This window comes from Protopterus annectens, chromosome 2.part0 (genome assembly GCF_019279795.1).
Source record: "Protopterus annectens isolate FY-2018-M chromosome 2.part0, PAN1.0, whole genome shotgun sequence".
In the NCBI taxonomy this organism is placed as follows: Eukaryota; Metazoa; Chordata; order Ceratodontiformes; family Protopteridae; genus Protopterus; species Protopterus annectens.
The window spans coordinates 13,758,950-13,777,877 of NC_056728.1; the positions used below are offsets into that span (position 1 = coordinate 13,758,950).

At 38.7% G+C, this 18,928-nt stretch overlaps 1 protein-coding gene across 3 annotated transcripts in view; it reads right to left on the bottom strand.

Moving 5' to 3' along the window:
* Nucleotides 1–18,928, bottom strand: part of LOC122792925 (signal-induced proliferation-associated 1-like protein 2) — a 2,084,855-nt gene that overhangs the window by 424,329 nt on the left and 1,641,598 nt on the right. For all 3 annotated transcript variants that reach the window (XM_044060495.1, XM_044060496.1, XM_044060497.1), the window contains one exon: nt 18,680–18,928. This exon is cut by the window's right edge and continues 26 nt beyond it. In XM_044060495.1, the coding sequence (XP_043916430.1) occupies nt 18,680–18,928 (249 nt within the window). The remainder of the gene's footprint in view (nt 1–18,679) is intronic.

Here is an 18,928-nt window from a genome sequence, read left to right on the forward strand (position 1 = left end):
CCACATTCCTCTCTCTCGCTCTTAACACCATCAAATAAAAAGAGCTACATTTGCGCTCACAATAATACAGTTATATCAAGACACACAGGAAAAGATGCACATAACTAGATAGGTTACTTACTATTAGGGCTGTATTGGTGACCACATGAAACACAGACCGTGGATCCAGAAAATATGCAGTCGTATACCCCAGTGCATGGCACATTAATTGATAATGGTTCTTGGTTGTAATGAATGACTGGTTGTAACATAATGGATTTAAGTAGTGTGTTTCACTTGTATTATGATACAACTGGTTTCCCTTCTTTGGGGTGAATGACATTTGTTTCACTCATAAAACACTAAACAATGGTTATAAACTCATTTAGTGAAATGCATATTTGGTTGAAAATTAATTTCACACAATAGAGTCTAGTTATACCTAGAACCATAACTGACAAGGAAAAATATGTTGAAATATAGGAAGGTGTTTATATGGCTGACTGTCAACATTATAAATTGTATAACACATAGATAACAAGTGCTGGAGCAGTTTGTCTAGTGGAAGTGACTCCCTGGTTTTGTTTTTCTTTATCTTTCTCTTTTAACTTGGTGCTATGATTCTGGAGTTAACATACTTATGCAAGGGTAGGAGCTATATGTGGCTTGACCCTTTCAAAAATAATTTTTAGGTACTTTCCTCTATATGATGTTTTCTATAGTTGCAGTTTGATGAAATGATTCAAGTCAAATAAATTTTAAACGCATTTTTTCACTGTTTTGAAATAAAACTAAATTGGACTCAATCAAAACATGTTGAATAACCACTGCTATACAGAGTTGTCAGTAAGAAATAAGATGAGACTACTGTGTGACCCAGCAGTACTAAACTGGAGGTGGTCTAATCATTATTGTACAATGACTGTCCATTAACATTCCAAAGGCAGCAGGCTGATTGTTCAGCCTAACCAGAGTGCCGATTTAAAATTTGAGCATTATCAATGGAAAAAGTCCAGTCACCCCAACTTTTTTCCATTAATATATGCTGCAAAAATTTTACTTTCCTTTCAGCATTATTGTATTGTGATTGCTTTGTTTTATTTACAAAAAAACTGACAAAAATCAGAGACTACAAACTAAGGAGAGAGATGGGACAGACAAAAATAAAAAGATAATTAGATACGTTATGCAAAACTAGAGAAACATACCTGAGTATCCTTTTATTTTCTCTGTCCTGTCTCTCTTGTATGTTGAAAGTCTCAGTTTTTCTTTTCTTTTTTTTTTAATTAAAAACAAACAAAAAAAAGCAACAGAGATCTTCCTTTCTCCATTGCTGCCTTTACACAGCACTGATACACTAAGTGTGGGAATGAAAGTCCCACATGCATGTGCAGTACATCAAGAAAGTCCCAGGATATGGGAAAATTGTGGAAGAGCAGCACGTGCCATTATACAAGGGCATTATTTAAGAAAAGTTAGTAGCTTCACCCTCGTGATTAACCTACACCAACCGTAGGTAAATCTTCAATATACCATACCCACATCATTGGTTATTGCTATATTCTCCCGCAAAAGCATCTGGAAGTGCAGTGAGAGGGACATCTTATGCACTGGTTAAAGAGGCAGCAGATAAGTCTAATATAAACTTCCGCTGACAGAATGAGTTAATTGAGGCTTCTGCTGTGACGATGGTCTGTATGTTACATAAATGATCACGGTGACTGAAGCTGTGCTATGAACATAGTTTTCTGAGACACAATGCTCACTGTATACAGGAAGACATCACAGTCAGCACACTGATGTATTCTTGTGTGACTAAGATGTGTTTTATAAGCTAAAATGAAGTACAGAGACTTGCAAAAAGGAATATGCAATGTTTACTGCTGCTTCAAACCTAGCACTACAGTTTTGCGATCATCTGATAACATAAAACATGCCTTAAGGTGTGTCAGATCTGCAGAGAGCCAAAAGCAAGTTTTGCTTTACAACATTAATAGAAAGAAGTGACAAGGAGAACACAACACACTGCACATTGCAATATATTTGTCTAGTGGCAGAAGGAAAAAATAAGCCTACCTATTCTGCCCCTTTAAATGCATTTAACACACTGTGTTACATCACACCACAGAGACAATGCAACACAGAAAGGTATACAGATCCTTCAGAAGAATACCTGTTGTTGCACATACTTAACTCGCGTCAGTCAGTTAGGTAACTGAGAAGTTGCATGGATCCCTTTAAAGTATGCCCCAAGTCCCAAGCTATCAGGAATGTATAACAATTACACCCAGGCATGCATATGATAAGAATGTCATACACTGTTACTCAAGTTATTAAAATACCAAAACAACACTGATAATTAAGTTGTTGTTGTGTCTTTCGGCTTTTCCCGGTTACGGGTCATCACAGCGGAACTCCGGTCCGCTAATGAATGGCAGTAGATTTTTACGTGGCAAGTTGCCAGCCCTGACACACAACCTTCAACAAAGGTACGCCCCTTCACACATGTCTCCACACAGAAGACGCTCTAGCTGAGAATCGAACAGGACAATGTCATACTGTGAGGCGACAGCGCTACCGCAGCACCACCATAAGTACACTAACATAACTTTACTGAGCCCAGTCTGAATATTGGAACTCATAGCAATTCATTGCTAAGAGATTTCAGTTCATCTGTACTTTAAACATTCATACAGGTACAAGTGCAGTTTTGAGAGAACGAAGGTTGGGAAGTTCCATATGGTTGATAGGTCCAGGGGACAGAATTCCAACTTGCTGGTACCACTTTTCTAGTAGGAACCTTCATCTGAATGGATTGTAAATGGATGATTTGTTATAAGTGAGTCTTTATTGATAGATCTAAGAAGACAATAAGTTGATGTTTATTGTTTATGTAATAACTGGGTAAAAAAGAGCAATTACATGATTTGTTTATTTTTTAATGTGTAGCAGTGGTGTTTCTATGTGCGGGCATAGCAGATTCACCTAATTTAGTAAGGATCATTTGTGTTAAATGTGTGTCAGAAGATGATGCTATTGGTGTTGTGGGAGCAGCATATTCCATCTTAGGAATTAGAATGCTTTTAATTATTTATGTGCTTGAGTCCCATTGGAGACTATATATGGTGTATGTTTTCTAGGAATTAGAGTTTTTTTAGTACTGCCACACAAGTCCTGTGAGAGACTATTTTTGAGTTGTATGTTGATTTTAGTTGGATCCAGATGTCATTTTTTTTTTAGGAATTAAGATGTGTCATTGCTGTTTGTGAATCAAGTGTAAGAATATTATTTAGTTTTTATATGTACTGGAAGACAAGGTTAAAGCACTGCCTAGTTACTATTTAAGGAATTCATTCACAGGTCTCAATGCATTCAAGGTTAGGAATGTTGCAGTAAACTCTATTGCTTTCATTCTTTTGACCTATTTGTTGAGTTTTCCAGAACTACATTTGGTACTTGTGCAAGCATTTTATCCAGTTTGTTATGGAGTTAAACCCACCTTGTACCTGACTTTGGATAAAGGTGAACTGTTTGCTGGACTGTAGAAATGGCAGGTTATAGGTGTAAAGGACTGAGTGATTTTAGATTGACTGCATGTATAGTTTCTGAAAAAAGTTGCAGTCGAAATGGTCCTGATGCTGATCCCTGGGGGACACCTGAAATGGAGTGTTTTATCTCTGACTTGGTTCAGTGCAAGAGTACACTTGCCATCCTTTTAGTGAGGTAATTAGTTGGTTACTGATTTGGTCCACTGGCAGGGGAAAGCCCAAGAAGTTTCTGAATAAGACAATATGATCAATACTATCAAAGGCTTTTTCTACCAGTCAATTCTATGGGACATATACGTCAAAAAACATAACATTTCAGTCCAAAAGTCTCCCAAAGTCTCCCAAATGTGCTGCTAACATTATGGAGCATTTTCAAAATGCCTGTAGCATTTGGAATATTTTTCTTACTGACCACAATATTTTTGCAAAACATGTAGAGCATTGCACTCACCTGCCTGTAGGGGAGTACCACATTTTGTCCTTTCCTGGCAAAATAAGTCCTATTTCTTTGAGCTTTTTAATATCACTTTTTCATCTTGCTGAGTAGAGCCATTGATGGCAAGTTATTTTGTCAGGATGGTTGTTGGGAAACAGTGGTTCCTCTTGTTTAATGGCTGCACAACCTCTAAAGTAATATGTATATGTAGCAGGTGGTGATGACCTCCACATATGGAGTACAGAGGAGGCTTGACATGTTTGGGAAAATATTTTTGAAATTTGAGTTGTGTAGGGGTTACTTACTTGACTATTATAATGCAGTAACTTTTCTTTAATGGGTTGGGGTGTTAATGCATTTTGTCTCAAATACATGAAATAGATCCCTTTGAGTGCTCAGACCCCTTCAATTTCCTGAGTCCTTAAACAGCCTGAAGCAGTGTTGCAAATGTGCAGTGTTCTTTAAGCTATCCTATGACCGAGCAGACATCTTTATAATAAAACCGACCAACATGTAAAGAATTCTTTGAAATAATTACACATTTTGCTGAACAATTTTAGCACATGGGGCATTTGTGCAACTTAAGCATTTGGATAATTTGTTTAAAGTCATTTAGGCATTTAGACTGATATATCCACAATGCTGTGCTTAATACTCAGAACATTTCAAGCAGTTCCACACATAGCTGGAACACTTGCAGTGTCATTCAAATGCTCCTAGAATTTGAACCATCCTTCTAAGCACATAGGGCATTTGAATCGCTTTTCTAACCGAGCTAAACATTTGTACTAATGAATAATAGAGTAGCTGGAACATTTATTTAAGCACTCAGAACCATTTATGCATTTGTTCCAGTCGTCATACTCTAAATGCTCTGAGCTTTTGATGCTTTTGTCTAAGCAAATGTTTAGCATTTCTACATATTTGGCTAAATTCCCAATCATTTATAACATCTGTGCAACTGCTAAGTAAGAAATGAAGAAGGATGGAGTAGAAATGAAAATAGAAACTTTACAACATAATAAAGGATGTCCTTTATATAAAATGCAGAAGATGAGCTGTTTCCATCAATAGAAAACTTACAAGATAAATCTGCTTTTAACAGTAAAGAGAACATTATTTAACACAACATGAATATAACCCACGTCCTGATAGACAAAACTACGAGAGTTGTTTAAAAATTTAGCTTCATCTTCTTTTTTAGGATTCTACATTGTTTATTACTAAGCTGATAAAATGGTGGCTGAAGAGAATGAAAAACATGTCACAACCGCACATTTGAACAATTTTATGTTCACAGCTGAATCAATCCTTATCATCAAGCACAAACTCATCAAAAGTCCATTTTGCCAAGTTTTACCCTCTGCAGAAGTGATGGGGCCTCAGGAAATGTAACATACTAGTTGGGGATATGGTGGTAAAGTTCCACATAAACACGAGTCAGGTGTCTATGTAAAACTACAGAAAGTGGGATTATCAAACGCCATTATTTCCCATTCAAGTGAAGAATCCCTATGATCATTTTTAGCATTCTACATTTGTTTCTATCATTAAACCAATAAACTGTAGGCTGAACAAAATGATAAACATTATCACAATAGCGCACTCAAAACACCTGTATGTTCACTGGCAAATGATACCAGTTTTCATAATAAGACTGTTGCAAACTTTGAACAATTTACTATATTTGCAGTATCTTTGCTCTAAATCAGCTCGAGTTGCTCGAATTTATTGCACTGGCTATGGGTGTACCATTTGGTGATGCTATTTTTGTCTTCTCTTTTCTAAACATGGTAATTTATGCAGGTATTAAGCAAATCAACATGAAACTGTCATAACCCAAGTACTGATTCCCAAGTCTGTGCCTGCCCTATTTTATGTATTTTGAGAGGTAAATGCTACACATTTACATTAATAAACTAAATAATTTAATATTTGTCATAGAAGGTGACTGTGAACCCTAACAACTAATCCACTATTTTGCATTAGCAATAAATTGCTAAGCATGCAAGTTTAACAGTGGAGTTGAACTCAAGGTTTAAACTGTGAGTAAATAAAAATTGTACTGGGTACAGATAATAAACAGACTTCTTCACATTCCACTGTTTTGCAAAAAAGTATTTAAGTGTTTATCTCTCTCTCTCTCATATATATTTATATATATATATATATATATATATATATATATATATATATATATATATTATATCACACACAGAGACGTGTATGCATGCACACACGCGCGCACGCGTGAGACCACACACACACACACACACACACACACACACACACACACACTAACACACATTCTAAATATAGTTTAAAGGTATTAATGAGTTAGTACAGATAGATTTTCAAATATATGAGTAAATGTCTTTTTCTTTAATGCCATTTTCATCAAATCATAAATGACAGAAAAAGATTACTTGAAAATAAATTTGGCTGAATGCTGAATCCCATTTCCTACAACATTTCATATATAGCAAATATACTATCAAAAGTTGATTTTTGTTTTGGGAGTACATAATATAGGATTTCAGTTGGAGACTCATTCATAATTCTTTGTAGTGCAAAGCGATTTACTAAATTCATGTACTACTACTTACAGAAAAAGAAAATGCAAAATGTGCTAGCTTTGAAAGCTAGTAAAGCAGTTTGGAAGCACTGTCAAACAGACAGCAAGAGATGTCCTTACATATCCTTCCTGTCCTTGCCTATTTAAGTGGTACAGTGTGAAATATTTTCTGCTTAAAAACCTCAGCTTTGGCCGGCTAAGAACTAGCTGTATTCAACTGGACATATAAGAGAATTTAAGTACCTTTATCTGCACTTTTTTTCAAAAATACAGTATTTAAATTGATTTTAACTATGTTGCAGGAATATTAACTGAACTGGAAGTTAGTCAGCGTTTGCTGAATTATATTATTTGCTAGTAATTACAGGTGTGGGGGTAGCCACATTCTTTGATTTCCTGTTCTTACCTATTTAAGTGGTACAGTGTGAAATATTTTCTGCTTAAAAACCTCAGCTTTGGCCATCTAAGAACTAGCTGTATTCAACTGGACGTATAAGAGAATTTAAGTACCTTTATCTGCACTTTTTTCAAAAAATACAGTATTTAAATTGATTTTAACTATGTTGCAGGAATATTAACTGAACTGGAAGCTAGTCAGTGTTTGCTGAATTTTATTATTTGCTAGTAATTACAGGTGTGGGGATAGCCACATTCTTTGATTTCCTGTCCTTGCCTATTTAAGTGGTACAGTGTGAAATATTTTCTGCTTAAAAACCTCAGCTTTGGCCGGCTAAGAACTAGCTGTATTCAACTGGATGCATAAGAGAATTTAAGTACCTTTATCTGCACTTTTTTTTCAAAAATACAGTATTTAAATTGAGTTTAACTGTGTTGCAGGAATATTAACTGAACTGGAAGTTAGTCAGTGTTTGCTGAATTTTATTATTTGCTAGTAATTACAGGTGTGGGTATAGCCACATTCTTTGATTTCCTGTCCTTGCCTATTTAAGTGGTACAGTGTGAAATATTTTCTGCTTAAAAACCTCAGCTTTGGCCGGCTAAGAACTAGCTGTATTCAACTGGACGTATAAGAGAATTTAAGTACCTTTATCTGCACTTTTTTTTTCAAAAATACAGTATTTAAATAGATTTTAACTGTGTTGCAGGAATATTAACTGAACTGGAAGTTAGTCAGTGTTTGCTGAATTTTATTATTTGCTAGTAATTACAGGTGTGGGGGTAGCCACATTCTTTGATTTCCTGTCCTTGCCTATTTAAGTGGTACAGTGTGAAATATTTTCTGCTTAAAAACCTCAGCTTTGGCCGGCTAAGAACTAGCTGTATTCAACTGGATGTATAAGAGAATTTAAGTACCTTTATCTGCACTTTTTTTTTCAAAAATACAGTATTTAAATTGAGTTTAACTGTGTTGCAGGAATATTAACTGAACTGGAAGTTAGTCAGTGTTTTCTGAATTTTATTATTTGCTAGTAATTACAGGTGTGGGGGTAGCCACATTCTTTGATTTCCTGTCCTTGCCTATTTAAGTGGTACAGTGTGAAATATTTTCTGCTTAAAAACCTCAGCTTTGGCCATCTAAGAACTAGCTGTATTCAACTGGACGTATAAGAGAATTTAAGTTCCTTTATCTGCACTTTTTTTCACAAAATACAGTATTTAAATAGATTTTAACTGTGTTGCAGGAATATTAACTGAACTGGAAGTTTTGACTCTGCTCTTCAGTTAGTCCCACCCACCCACCCTGTTTTTGTTTTGGTGTTAATCTTAGTGGCCTTGAAACTGCCTGCCCCTCTTGTAAATTTGTGTTTGGATACTTCTTCTGGGCCCATCTCATTTGCTCACTCAACTGAGTGCAGTGAGATCATATTCTGATTTCAGGCACTCCTACTGTGTACAAAGAGAGCATCTGGGAAACAGAAAAAAAATTAAGCTTGTTTCCTGCCTTTCCTGTTAAGTGGTATACACTGTTTGTAGGCTTCTGAGCCCCCAAGCCCTTCTGTGTTGGAGGGAAGCCTTCTAGCTTAGTTTTTTTCTTATAACTAGCCAGTTTTCTAGTTTCAGCACTCAAATCTGTTTCTTTGATCTCAGCACTTGTTCAGAAAAAAAAAATTCATCTGCTTTTACTGTACTTGTGTTTCTACCTACTTTATTTTACTTTTGCATCATCTTAAAAGTACTCAATTGTATTTATTACTGCTTGGTGTAACTCATTATAAGCCTTTTGGTTTAAACACTTGGGCTTTGGACCAGTTGTTTTGCACTGAGAGGGTTTGTGGTCTGCACTGTAGTGGCAGAACAGGTAGCTTACATCCTTCTAGGTTGGGAACTGCTGATTGAGGGCTCAGTGTCTGTTATTCTAAAAGTGTATTAATTCTGGTTTAAGCACTTGGGCTTTCAGGCCAGTTATTTTACATTAAGAGGGTTCGTGGTCTGCACTCTTGTGGGAGGAGAGGCTGGACTCTGCCCTTCTGAGCTGGGAATTTCTGGTTAAAGGCTTATAGTGCATGCATATCTGAACTGCTTCTTACTGAAGTTGGTGCGCCTTGTTTGCTGTGGCATAGACTGGATCCGGGCCTGCTGGATCTAGCTTTGTTTGTGTAACTTGAGCACTAATTCAGGCATTCTCTAAAGTATTCAATTGTATTTATTACTGCTTGGTAGTAACTTGATTAAAGTGTAGCTATCATTCTAAGTCTTTTGGATTAAGCACTTGGGCTTCAGACCAGTTGTTTTACATTAGGAAGGTTTGTGGCATGCACTGTGGTGGCAGGACAGGTAGCTTTCATCCTTCTAGGTTGGGAACTACTGAATCAGGGCTCAGTGTCTGTTATTCTAAAAGTGTATTAATTCTGGTTTAAGCACTTCGGCGTTCAGGCCAGTTATTTTACATTAAGAGGGTTCGTGGTCTGCACTCTTGTGGGAGGAGAGGCTGGACTCTGCCCTTCTGAGCTGGGAATTTCTGGTTAAAGGTTTATAGTGCCTGAATATTTGAACTGTATTTTACTGAAATTGGTACACCTTGTTTGCTGTAGCATAGATTAGATCCTGGCCTGCTGAATCTAGCTTTATTTATATGCTTGTTGTTTTGTTTGCTTGTTATTTCCCTGGAACGCTAATTCCACCTAATACACGGCTTCTCAGCACTTCTGTGGATCACTAGTGATATCTGCATTGCTTACTGTACTTATTTCCTTGTTTCACTTGAAAGAAAGTTACTGTTTGTCATTTTTGCATTTAAGTTACCTGTAACACATTGCACTTAAGTTACCTGGCACTTGCTCACTAAAGCAATTATATAAGTCAGCACTAAAATTAAAAGCACTACACCCTCACTCCCCACTGGCCCTTGTTTTCAATTATAAAGGAATTCCCAATATTATTCTAGCATGTCCAAAGGTCAGTTGTCAATCTCCTCTCTGGTCCAGCTGGTGAATCTTGGAATCTTGAGGCAATGTTACAACTGCCTCATGTACACAGACAACCCTCTCCTCCTCCCAACAAATTCCAACACATGTGAGAGATGCAACCATATAGCCAAACTGGAGGCTAAGCTCTCTCAACTCAGTACTGGCATAACCAGTCAGGAGGAGAAGGAAACCACACTCACTACAATTCCAGTCTCACATAGACCTACCACGACAGCAAACCAAACACATAATCACACAAAACATACTCGGAGGCTCTAAATAAAGATCTGCCTATGCAGCAGAGACCTCCAAAGCAGACACTCAAGCAACCGCTACCCCAAAACAAAACACGTGCAACACATATCTCACAAAGCCAGTGTGCTGAACAGTCACAGCCCTTAAGACTAAACAACATACCTGATACACTTGTAATAGGTGACTCTATCGTCAGGCACATTGATGTCCCGCTCACCAGGCTGAACAAGGAGAGGGTCATGGTAAGCAGCCTGTCGGGTGCTAGGATCTGCAACATAACACAAGCACTCAGGTCACTCCAAGGCAAGTACAAATATGACTCAGTCATTGTCCATGCTGGTGTGAATGACCTGAGACGTACCTCCCTGGACTACATGAAAAGAGACATAGAGGAGCTTTCTGAGCATGTAGCCCAGGCCGGTATGACCCTGACCTTGAGTAGCATCTTACCCTCACCAAGAATGATGCCACATTATGAAGACAAGATGATCAATTTCAACAATTGGCTTAAGTACTGGTGTCATTCAAAGGGGATCCAATGCCTGTCAGCTTGGATGATATGCTCGACAAGCCACGATGCTTTGCTAGGGACGGCTTGCACCTGTCACCCCTGGGCTTTCAGATATTGGCAAAGGCTCTTGCTACCACCATAGTGCCTTTTTTAGGCAAGGCTCAAAAGACAAACCCACCTCCATAGGTATCACAAGGGATAAGAAACTTAGAGTAATGCTACTCAACGCCAGAAGTCTAAACCTCAAGATGCACGCACTAGAAACTCTCATTAGCATGGAGAACATCAATATCTGTGCAGTAACAGAAACCTGGTTCAGGGCTCCTGAGAGCACCCCAGCACTACCAGGTTATACCTCATACCATGCTTTTGCCCCAAAACTTGGACCGAACCACAAAAGGAAGGGGAATATCAATATTCATCAAAGATACCCACACCTCCAGGTTGGTGGCAAAGCACGAAGCATCAGAGACTATCCATGTGCAACTAACAGTGGGTAAAACTGCCTTCCAGTTCATAGCCTGCTACAGACCACCCTCCCAAACCCAGGAACCCCACTCGGCCTTCCTGAGAACACTGGAAAATATGAAGGTCTCTCCAAACACCATTATATTGGGTGACTTCAACTACCCAAACATAGACTGGGAGCATTACTCTAGCTTCAACACCCTAGCCCAAAGGTTCCTAGAATTTATAAACTCAAATGCTATGGAACAACTTGTTACCACTCCCACAAGAGGGGAAAACATACTGGACCTGATCATCACCAACATGGGGACTCTATGCTCCAGACCAGAAATGTATCCCTCACTGGAAAGATCAGACCATAAACTAATCTCACTGGATATTCACATCCCAACCCCATCCCCTGCCCAGAAAACCACAGTGAAAAACTTCTCTAAAGCAAATTTCACACTCCTCAAAACTGAGGTGGAATCCTTCAAAGCCCCCGGGCCTGTGGAAAATACAGCCCAGACCGCAAAATCCTTTATAAACGCATTCTATGAACACCTTCAGGAATGCATGGATCATGCGATCCCATATAAAACCAAGACCCAATCCTCCAAAGGCAGACGTCCTGTCTGGTGGACCCCAGCCATAAACAAACTATACAATAGAAGGAGGAAGCTACTAAATGATAGAGCAAAATCCCAAAAAGGGAAGGCATCACTGATCAGTATTAGCAAAAACTACGGGCACTCATAAAATTGTCTAAGGCCAGCTTTGAGAGAAAAATTGCACAGGACACTAAGGATAATCACAGGGCTTTCTTTAGTTATTTTAGGAACCTGGGTGGTAATTCCCAGATATGCTCAGAATTAGTCCAAAATGACAAAAATACACCAAACCCACAGACATTGCCAACATCCTAGCTGACAGGTTCAGCACAAACTTCTCCCTCCCACCAAAAGGGCAAATATCTATCCCAGCAGAGTGCTGCCCCTGACATGTCAGATGCTCAGGTAAGAGCCGCTCTCCAAAGCAAAAACACAGCATCAATGGGACCAGACGGTGTCCCGGGTTGTGTCCTACATGAACTCCAAGAAGAGCTAAACCCAAACATAAAACTTCTGCTCAATCTCAGCCTTACTACAGGATATGTGCCCAAAGAGTGGCATACAGCAACAGTAGTCCCTCTCCATAAAGGTGGTGCCTCAACGGATCCTGGAAACTATCGCCCCATAAGCCTGACTAGCTTGGTCTGAAAAGCTATGGAAAGGATCATCATGGACCTCATAAATAAAGATATTGGGGACCTACAGACACTGGATCCTACCCAGTTTGGCTTTGTTAAGGGCAGATCCTGCCTCTTAAACTTGGTTGATTTCTTTGAAACAGTCACCAAGGCCATTGACGAGGGGAAGGTGGTCCACACAGCCTACCTGGACCTCGCAAAAGCCTTCGATACAATACCCCACTCGGGCATTATAGATAAGCTCACCAGCTTAAATATAAACCCCTATGTCACTAGATGGATTGCAAACTGGCTCAAGGACAGAACCCACATGGTTAGAATTGCTGGAGCCATGTCAGACTCCAAACCAGTTACAAGTGGTGTCCCACAAGGCTCAGTCCTGGGACCTCTCTTGTTCGGTATATATTTCTCGGAGGTACAGGCCAACACGGAAGGACTATGGCTGACCAAGTTTGCAGATGACTGCAAACTGGGCGCCATAATCGACTCTCCAGCCGACACAAGCATCCTCCAAAAGGGCCTCATAGAAACAGACAACTGGTGCCAGAGCCATGGCCTCAAGCTAAATGCCAAAAAGTGTATAGTCATCCCCTTTGGCAAAAACAAAGTGCCCACAAATTACCACATAGGTGGTAATCCATTAAGTACAGAAGAAGTAATTAGAGACCTGGGGACCCAAGTTGATAGCAATCTCTCATTTGACAGCCATGTGGACAAAGTGGTTAGAAAAACATTTTATATAGCCCACCTAATCATGAAGGGATTCACATCTAGATCAGGGGTGGTCATCATGCCTCTTTACTCATCCCTCATCAGGCCCATAATTGAGTACAATTCCCCTTTTGGGATGTACCTTACCAGACACCTGCAGCAACTGGAAAGACCCCAAAAGTACCTCACCAAGAGGATCAAAGGGCTCAAACAGATGCCATATGCTGCCCGGTTAAAGAAACTCCAGCTCTACTCAGTGGCATACCACCTGTTCAGATGCGATCTGTGCCTGACGTATAAAGCCATGTCCAACCCGGAATTAATGGACATGCTGCACCTCAGAAAATCCAAATCCCATCGAGCTACGCGCTTGAGAGACTTGAACCTCAGCACTGAAATAAATAGGACATGCTGGAGGGACAGAATCATAACCCAGAGGCTCCCTTCACTCTGGCATAAAATCCCAGTCCAGGTTAGGCAGAGTCCCTCATTGACTCTCTTCAAGAGGAATCTTGATGAGTGGATGGGAGATCATAGGTTTACCCCGGGTATCACTTCTGTGTCACTGTTAGACAGAGGCACAGTATACTAACCTCGAAAAAGGGCATAGCAAAATAAATTTAAAATGGGTGGTGAAAGCCAAACACATTCTGGCTAGGCTTATAAATGCCCTAGGGCAGATAGCCTAGTATGAACCTATGAACCTATGAACCTATAAGGGAAGTAGCTGATTCCTAAATCTGTTTTAACTGACTGTAATCCTCTGGACAACAGGTAGAAAGAAGGCTGAAATAAAGCCGTTCTGCGGTTATTATTTCTGGTCAGCACTGTCAGCTATTAGCACATAGCTCAAGATGTAATCTTAACAGTGCTTAGGGGTGCTTAACAATTGTTAAGATTGGGTCTGACACTAGAGTAGTGTTGAACTAGGTTGTCTTTTAACTGATATTTGAGTGTAATCACAGTGTTCCATGCATTACCTATACCTTCATACATACATATGCACACAGAAACATACCCACAAGAAATGCATACATGGCAGCAGATGTTGTGAGGCTGTGAAATATGATTGTTCATTCTTACTTCATTCTATATTAATGACCTTGAAATTCAGTACAAACAGTATAAGGCATAATTGTTTTAAAACACATACTTTGATTGTTCTGATCGTGCAGTTTATCCGATGTAGCTGGTAGTGATGAATAATTTGTGTTGCGATACATTCTTTAAGTATTCTTCTCCCCGTCCATGTCACTTCAAAGCTTAATGGAATTCAATCAACACAATGACTTACCTGGATAACAGCTATAGAGATGCCCAATTATGAAACAGGAAGCCTCAAGAATAGCATACCAGCATACCGCTGAAGTACACCTGTTTTTCAGGGATATAACTGATTTTGGCTCAGAATTTTGTTCTGCCCTTAAAATTGGTAATTGCCAAGAGGTGGCAACTTGTAATCAACAAATAATGACAACCATTAAAGATACAGACTTCTTTTACCTCTGAAATTGGATGCTAATAAAATTTCACTTATTTCACCTTTTAAAGTCAGCAATATTAGCATTTAAAAAGTCTCACTGATTTGAAACCTTTGTTCCTGATTTCTTTTTTTGGACTTTGTCTCCAGTTCAAGCCATAAGAGGTTGAGAGCTTACTAAATCAGTCAGCACAAGGAAGAGATCTTCTCTTCTTTTTACCAGAATGATATTTAAATGTCTGACTACATAAGATGATTCTAAAAGGATGTCTGTGATTATTTTTAATTCTTACTTCCACTTTGTGCTGGAGAAGGGAAGTATTTTAAGCTTTCGCAACACAATTTTCAACAGTATTTGAGAAGAGTGTGTTTTCATGCCTTCTTTATGTTTTGTAAATCTCTACAATCTATCTGAGCACTGAGGGACATAACTTGCTTAGTCTTGCACTGGTAATTTTTATGTCTTTTTTCACAACTATGGTCACCTTAACTAACACAAATACAGATCATGAATGTCACCATTACTGCCCTCTGCCACTCAGTCGTATTACTATCCAGAAAGTTTCAGAGTGGAGAATTTAGAAAATAGAACAGGGAAATAATGTGTGATTTCAACTTACTAGCAAAGCAAGATCAGTAACGACTGTAGATGTACTTCTATTGAAATACAGGTAAACATATAGCTTGTAGTAACAGCAGAAACTTTAAAGGGTCACTGTTATTTAAACAGTTAATATTGCATGATGCTGTTTTATAATTTTTGAAAGTTTAGAATGTTATACTACGAGTTAGTTGATATAAAGCATGTATTACCATTGAAACTGTCTTGCTCATGGCTGAAGACAGAGCAGTGTTAGGTCAGTATTGCACCAAGACAGAAGATGACCTGCATCATTGCTGTCACTGCTACAGACTCACTACTATGCATATGATTCAGTGGTCACATCCAGTCACCTCCAGTCACGAGATCTAAACACTAATAGGCTGAAAGGCGTGAGCCACAGTATAATGAAACCTAAGTGATGACCTTCAACTTGTTGATAGTTGTAATTCCAACTGGAAAAACATTTGCAAAATGAATTCCACTACCAATTCAATGGTCCACAGGCCAATATTATGCTAACCTCTTACCTGGTATTAATTATTTTGCCTGAGATTAGGAAAGATTATAAGTACTTTCCAGAAATTTCCAGAACTGTTGATGGCAATACAGCACCACCAGCACTGAGTTTTCTAAGTAAAGTAATAACAAAAGCTATCATAATCATACTCTTCTTTGTAATACTAGTTCCTGTCTGTCATCTACTAGTATTGTCCATTGTAATACTAGGCCCTTTCTGTCATCTACTACTGAGGCCCATTGTAATACTAGGCTCAGTCTGTCATCTACTACTAAGGCCCATTTAATACTAGGCCCTGTCTGTCATCTACTAGTAAGGTCCACATTTAGCTGTGAGGCAGGCAAGTCTATCACAGCTGGAATGTTGGAAACCTTAGTTATTACACAATGAAAATCCTGCTTTTTAAGCAATACAATCAGATATTACACACTGTATGATATTAAACAAGATAATGTGGAAGTCAATCTGTTGCTTAACACACTTTTCTTCTTTTGCTGTATCTGTTCTCAGGAGCCTCCCTCCGCTTCTTTTTAAAAATTTGTGGCAATTGCTATGCTTATACAGTATGTACTAAAAATCATGCCATGTGCAGTCTCTCATTAGATGTCTCACTTTATACCCTGGCTTGTGTCACTGAGTTTCCTCTCATTTTTCAATCATTAGTGGCCATAAGAAGGGGTTTTGTAATCTGTTGTTGTGTCTCTGTCCACATGTTGTTACACCCATCATATTTTCTTGATATGAGATGTGCTGGTGTTTATATTTCTTTAAGTGCAGCGGTATAGCTAAATGTGTGAGTTCAAATTGCACTTTAAATCAGAAGTTATCCTAATTTCCACTGCTATCCAGTCTTGGAATAAACAAGTGGGGTGGGGACAAAGACTTGCAGCAGATGGGTTTAGCCGCCTGCAAAAAAAAAAAAAAAATTGGTGTTTTGCAATTATTTTTGAGTTGTACAATATGACAAAATATTCCTCATAGATGTGTGATTTAAAAATTCATAGTGAAAACCGTAAAAATATGGAAGAGGATGGACCATTACCTCTCTGATAAGATACAGTTTGAAATAAGAAGGTAAATGGTTTTGCAGCTAAAAATGACTATATCTCTAAAATGCAGAACTGATAAACCACCTCATCAAAACTGTGAAATGCACAAAGAAATCTTACAAAAATCCATACATTAATCTATTTACAAATGATACATTTCTGTCTCACCTCCCCCACTTCTTTAATAACCTAACCCCTAAGGTCATAGGTGTATTTGAATCTATGAACCATAATTATACCATTCAGTGTCTAGTGAGTTCATTCGCACTGATGCCTGGCAGGCTGTCACAATATAATTAAGAGACCGTCGATCTACTGCTAATATTTTTATAGTAGGCTGTACTGACCTGCATCCTCAGTGTGGGGGCAGACTGTAGCTTTCAACCAGCAGACACTGAAAATTGGTGCAAAAGCCATTGAAAAGTAGGTACAACCAGCCACAAATCTGGACATCTAATTAGCATTTGAATGCCAAATAGCACTTAACTCTTCCTTTCCAGTAGGAAAAAAACAGAATGACAAAATGGTGGAAAAATCTAAGCATGTTACCAAGGTAACAGTGTCAAATTTGTAGATTTCAGTAAACTGTGTTGCAAAATTCTACTACACAAGGTCATTTATTTTAGCTTCTGAAAAAACAGAAATGTAAAATGTATGTCCTCTTTCTTTAAACTATTGGTGCCACTAGTAGGTTGTTCATATCGTGTGACGTGTGGTTTTCTGTGTACTAGACAATTTCAAAAATCACAAGTGTTGAGGGCATTCAGAAAGTTGAGTTAAGGGGTAAATGAAACCTGAAAATAGGGACATACCTCCAAAAATAGAAACATCATGTGGAGCGGTAAGGTAATCTTGAAAATAAGGACATACCTCCAAAAATGGATACGTTATGTGCAGTGATAAATCAGGCCTTAAAATATGTATGTTCCGCCAAAATAGGGACATCTGAGGGACTGAGGCAGCCCCAATCTCTAAATTTACTGCTCTGATATCGCACTAACTCAAAAGAAAGAGAAAATAATTTTACATATTTTTTTTCAGCTGGTGCAACCTTAGAATGACTATATTTGGAGATCAGAGGGTATAGGGGTAGGGACACCAGATTTGAAGGTGCCTAGGGTTTCCCCTGCAAAAGCAATGTAAAAACATTTTTAGCACTGACCACTGCAGTGGTTAATTACATCTGTACAGTGGGATCAGTAAGTCTGGATTCGATAAACCCAACTTCGATACTGTCAAGAAGACCCAAGGTCACCATTGATTTTGGACAGTAGTAAAATGGTTGCCAGTTTGTAACCTCTGTATCACAGACTATAGCTGTGTGAATTTACACAGCTGTGATATTAAGAAAGAGGTGTCAGACAGATGCATTCTGAAAAGCTGAATGCTAGCAAGAGAAGATCTCCCAGTTATGACTAAGATGAAGCAAGAAAGTAAGCCACCCATTTATCATGTGAAGGGCAATGGAGTGGAGAATGAAGACAGGTAACTCAGTCTAGGTACTGTGTTGCAGTATCACATAAAAGGGTTATACCAGTTGTTTTCTTCCATATTTTATAGAGGAAATGGGACACATTTCCACCCAGACACACACACACACACACACACACACACACACACACACACACACACACACACACACACACACACACACACACACACACACACTGTCTGCCTACCTTTACTGAAAGTATTGAGAAGTACTGGCAAAGACCAGGGATCCCATCGGTAAAATTGCTATAAGTACTGCCTGTACGAGAAAACAAACTGACACTGGTCATTTCATTTGTCTTTCCCCCTTCCCCAATAACCTTATTCTAGTTCCAGCCATGGTTCACAACTGGAAATTCATGTATATGCTTGAGGGCTACCAGAAATACTTTTATTTGTATTATTGAAAATTGCTAAGTTCTCACATCTTGTCAGTTAACACACTGTGCTCTGGCTTACCTTCTTGGTTTTCCATTTTCTTCTGGGGGGATGACAGTTATCTTTGCTTTAACAGCAGTTCGTAGTAGCTGCATCATTTGTGGATGGGTGAGCGATATGACGGGCTGTTCACAAACCCTAACTATACGAGCTCCTATCTGTAAACCACTTGTTTCAGCAAACGAGTACTTCTCCACCTCTGTGACAATGCCTTCAGCATCTACCTGGAAGCCAAGCTGTCCAACTCCATTGCGTAATAGGGTCAGTTCT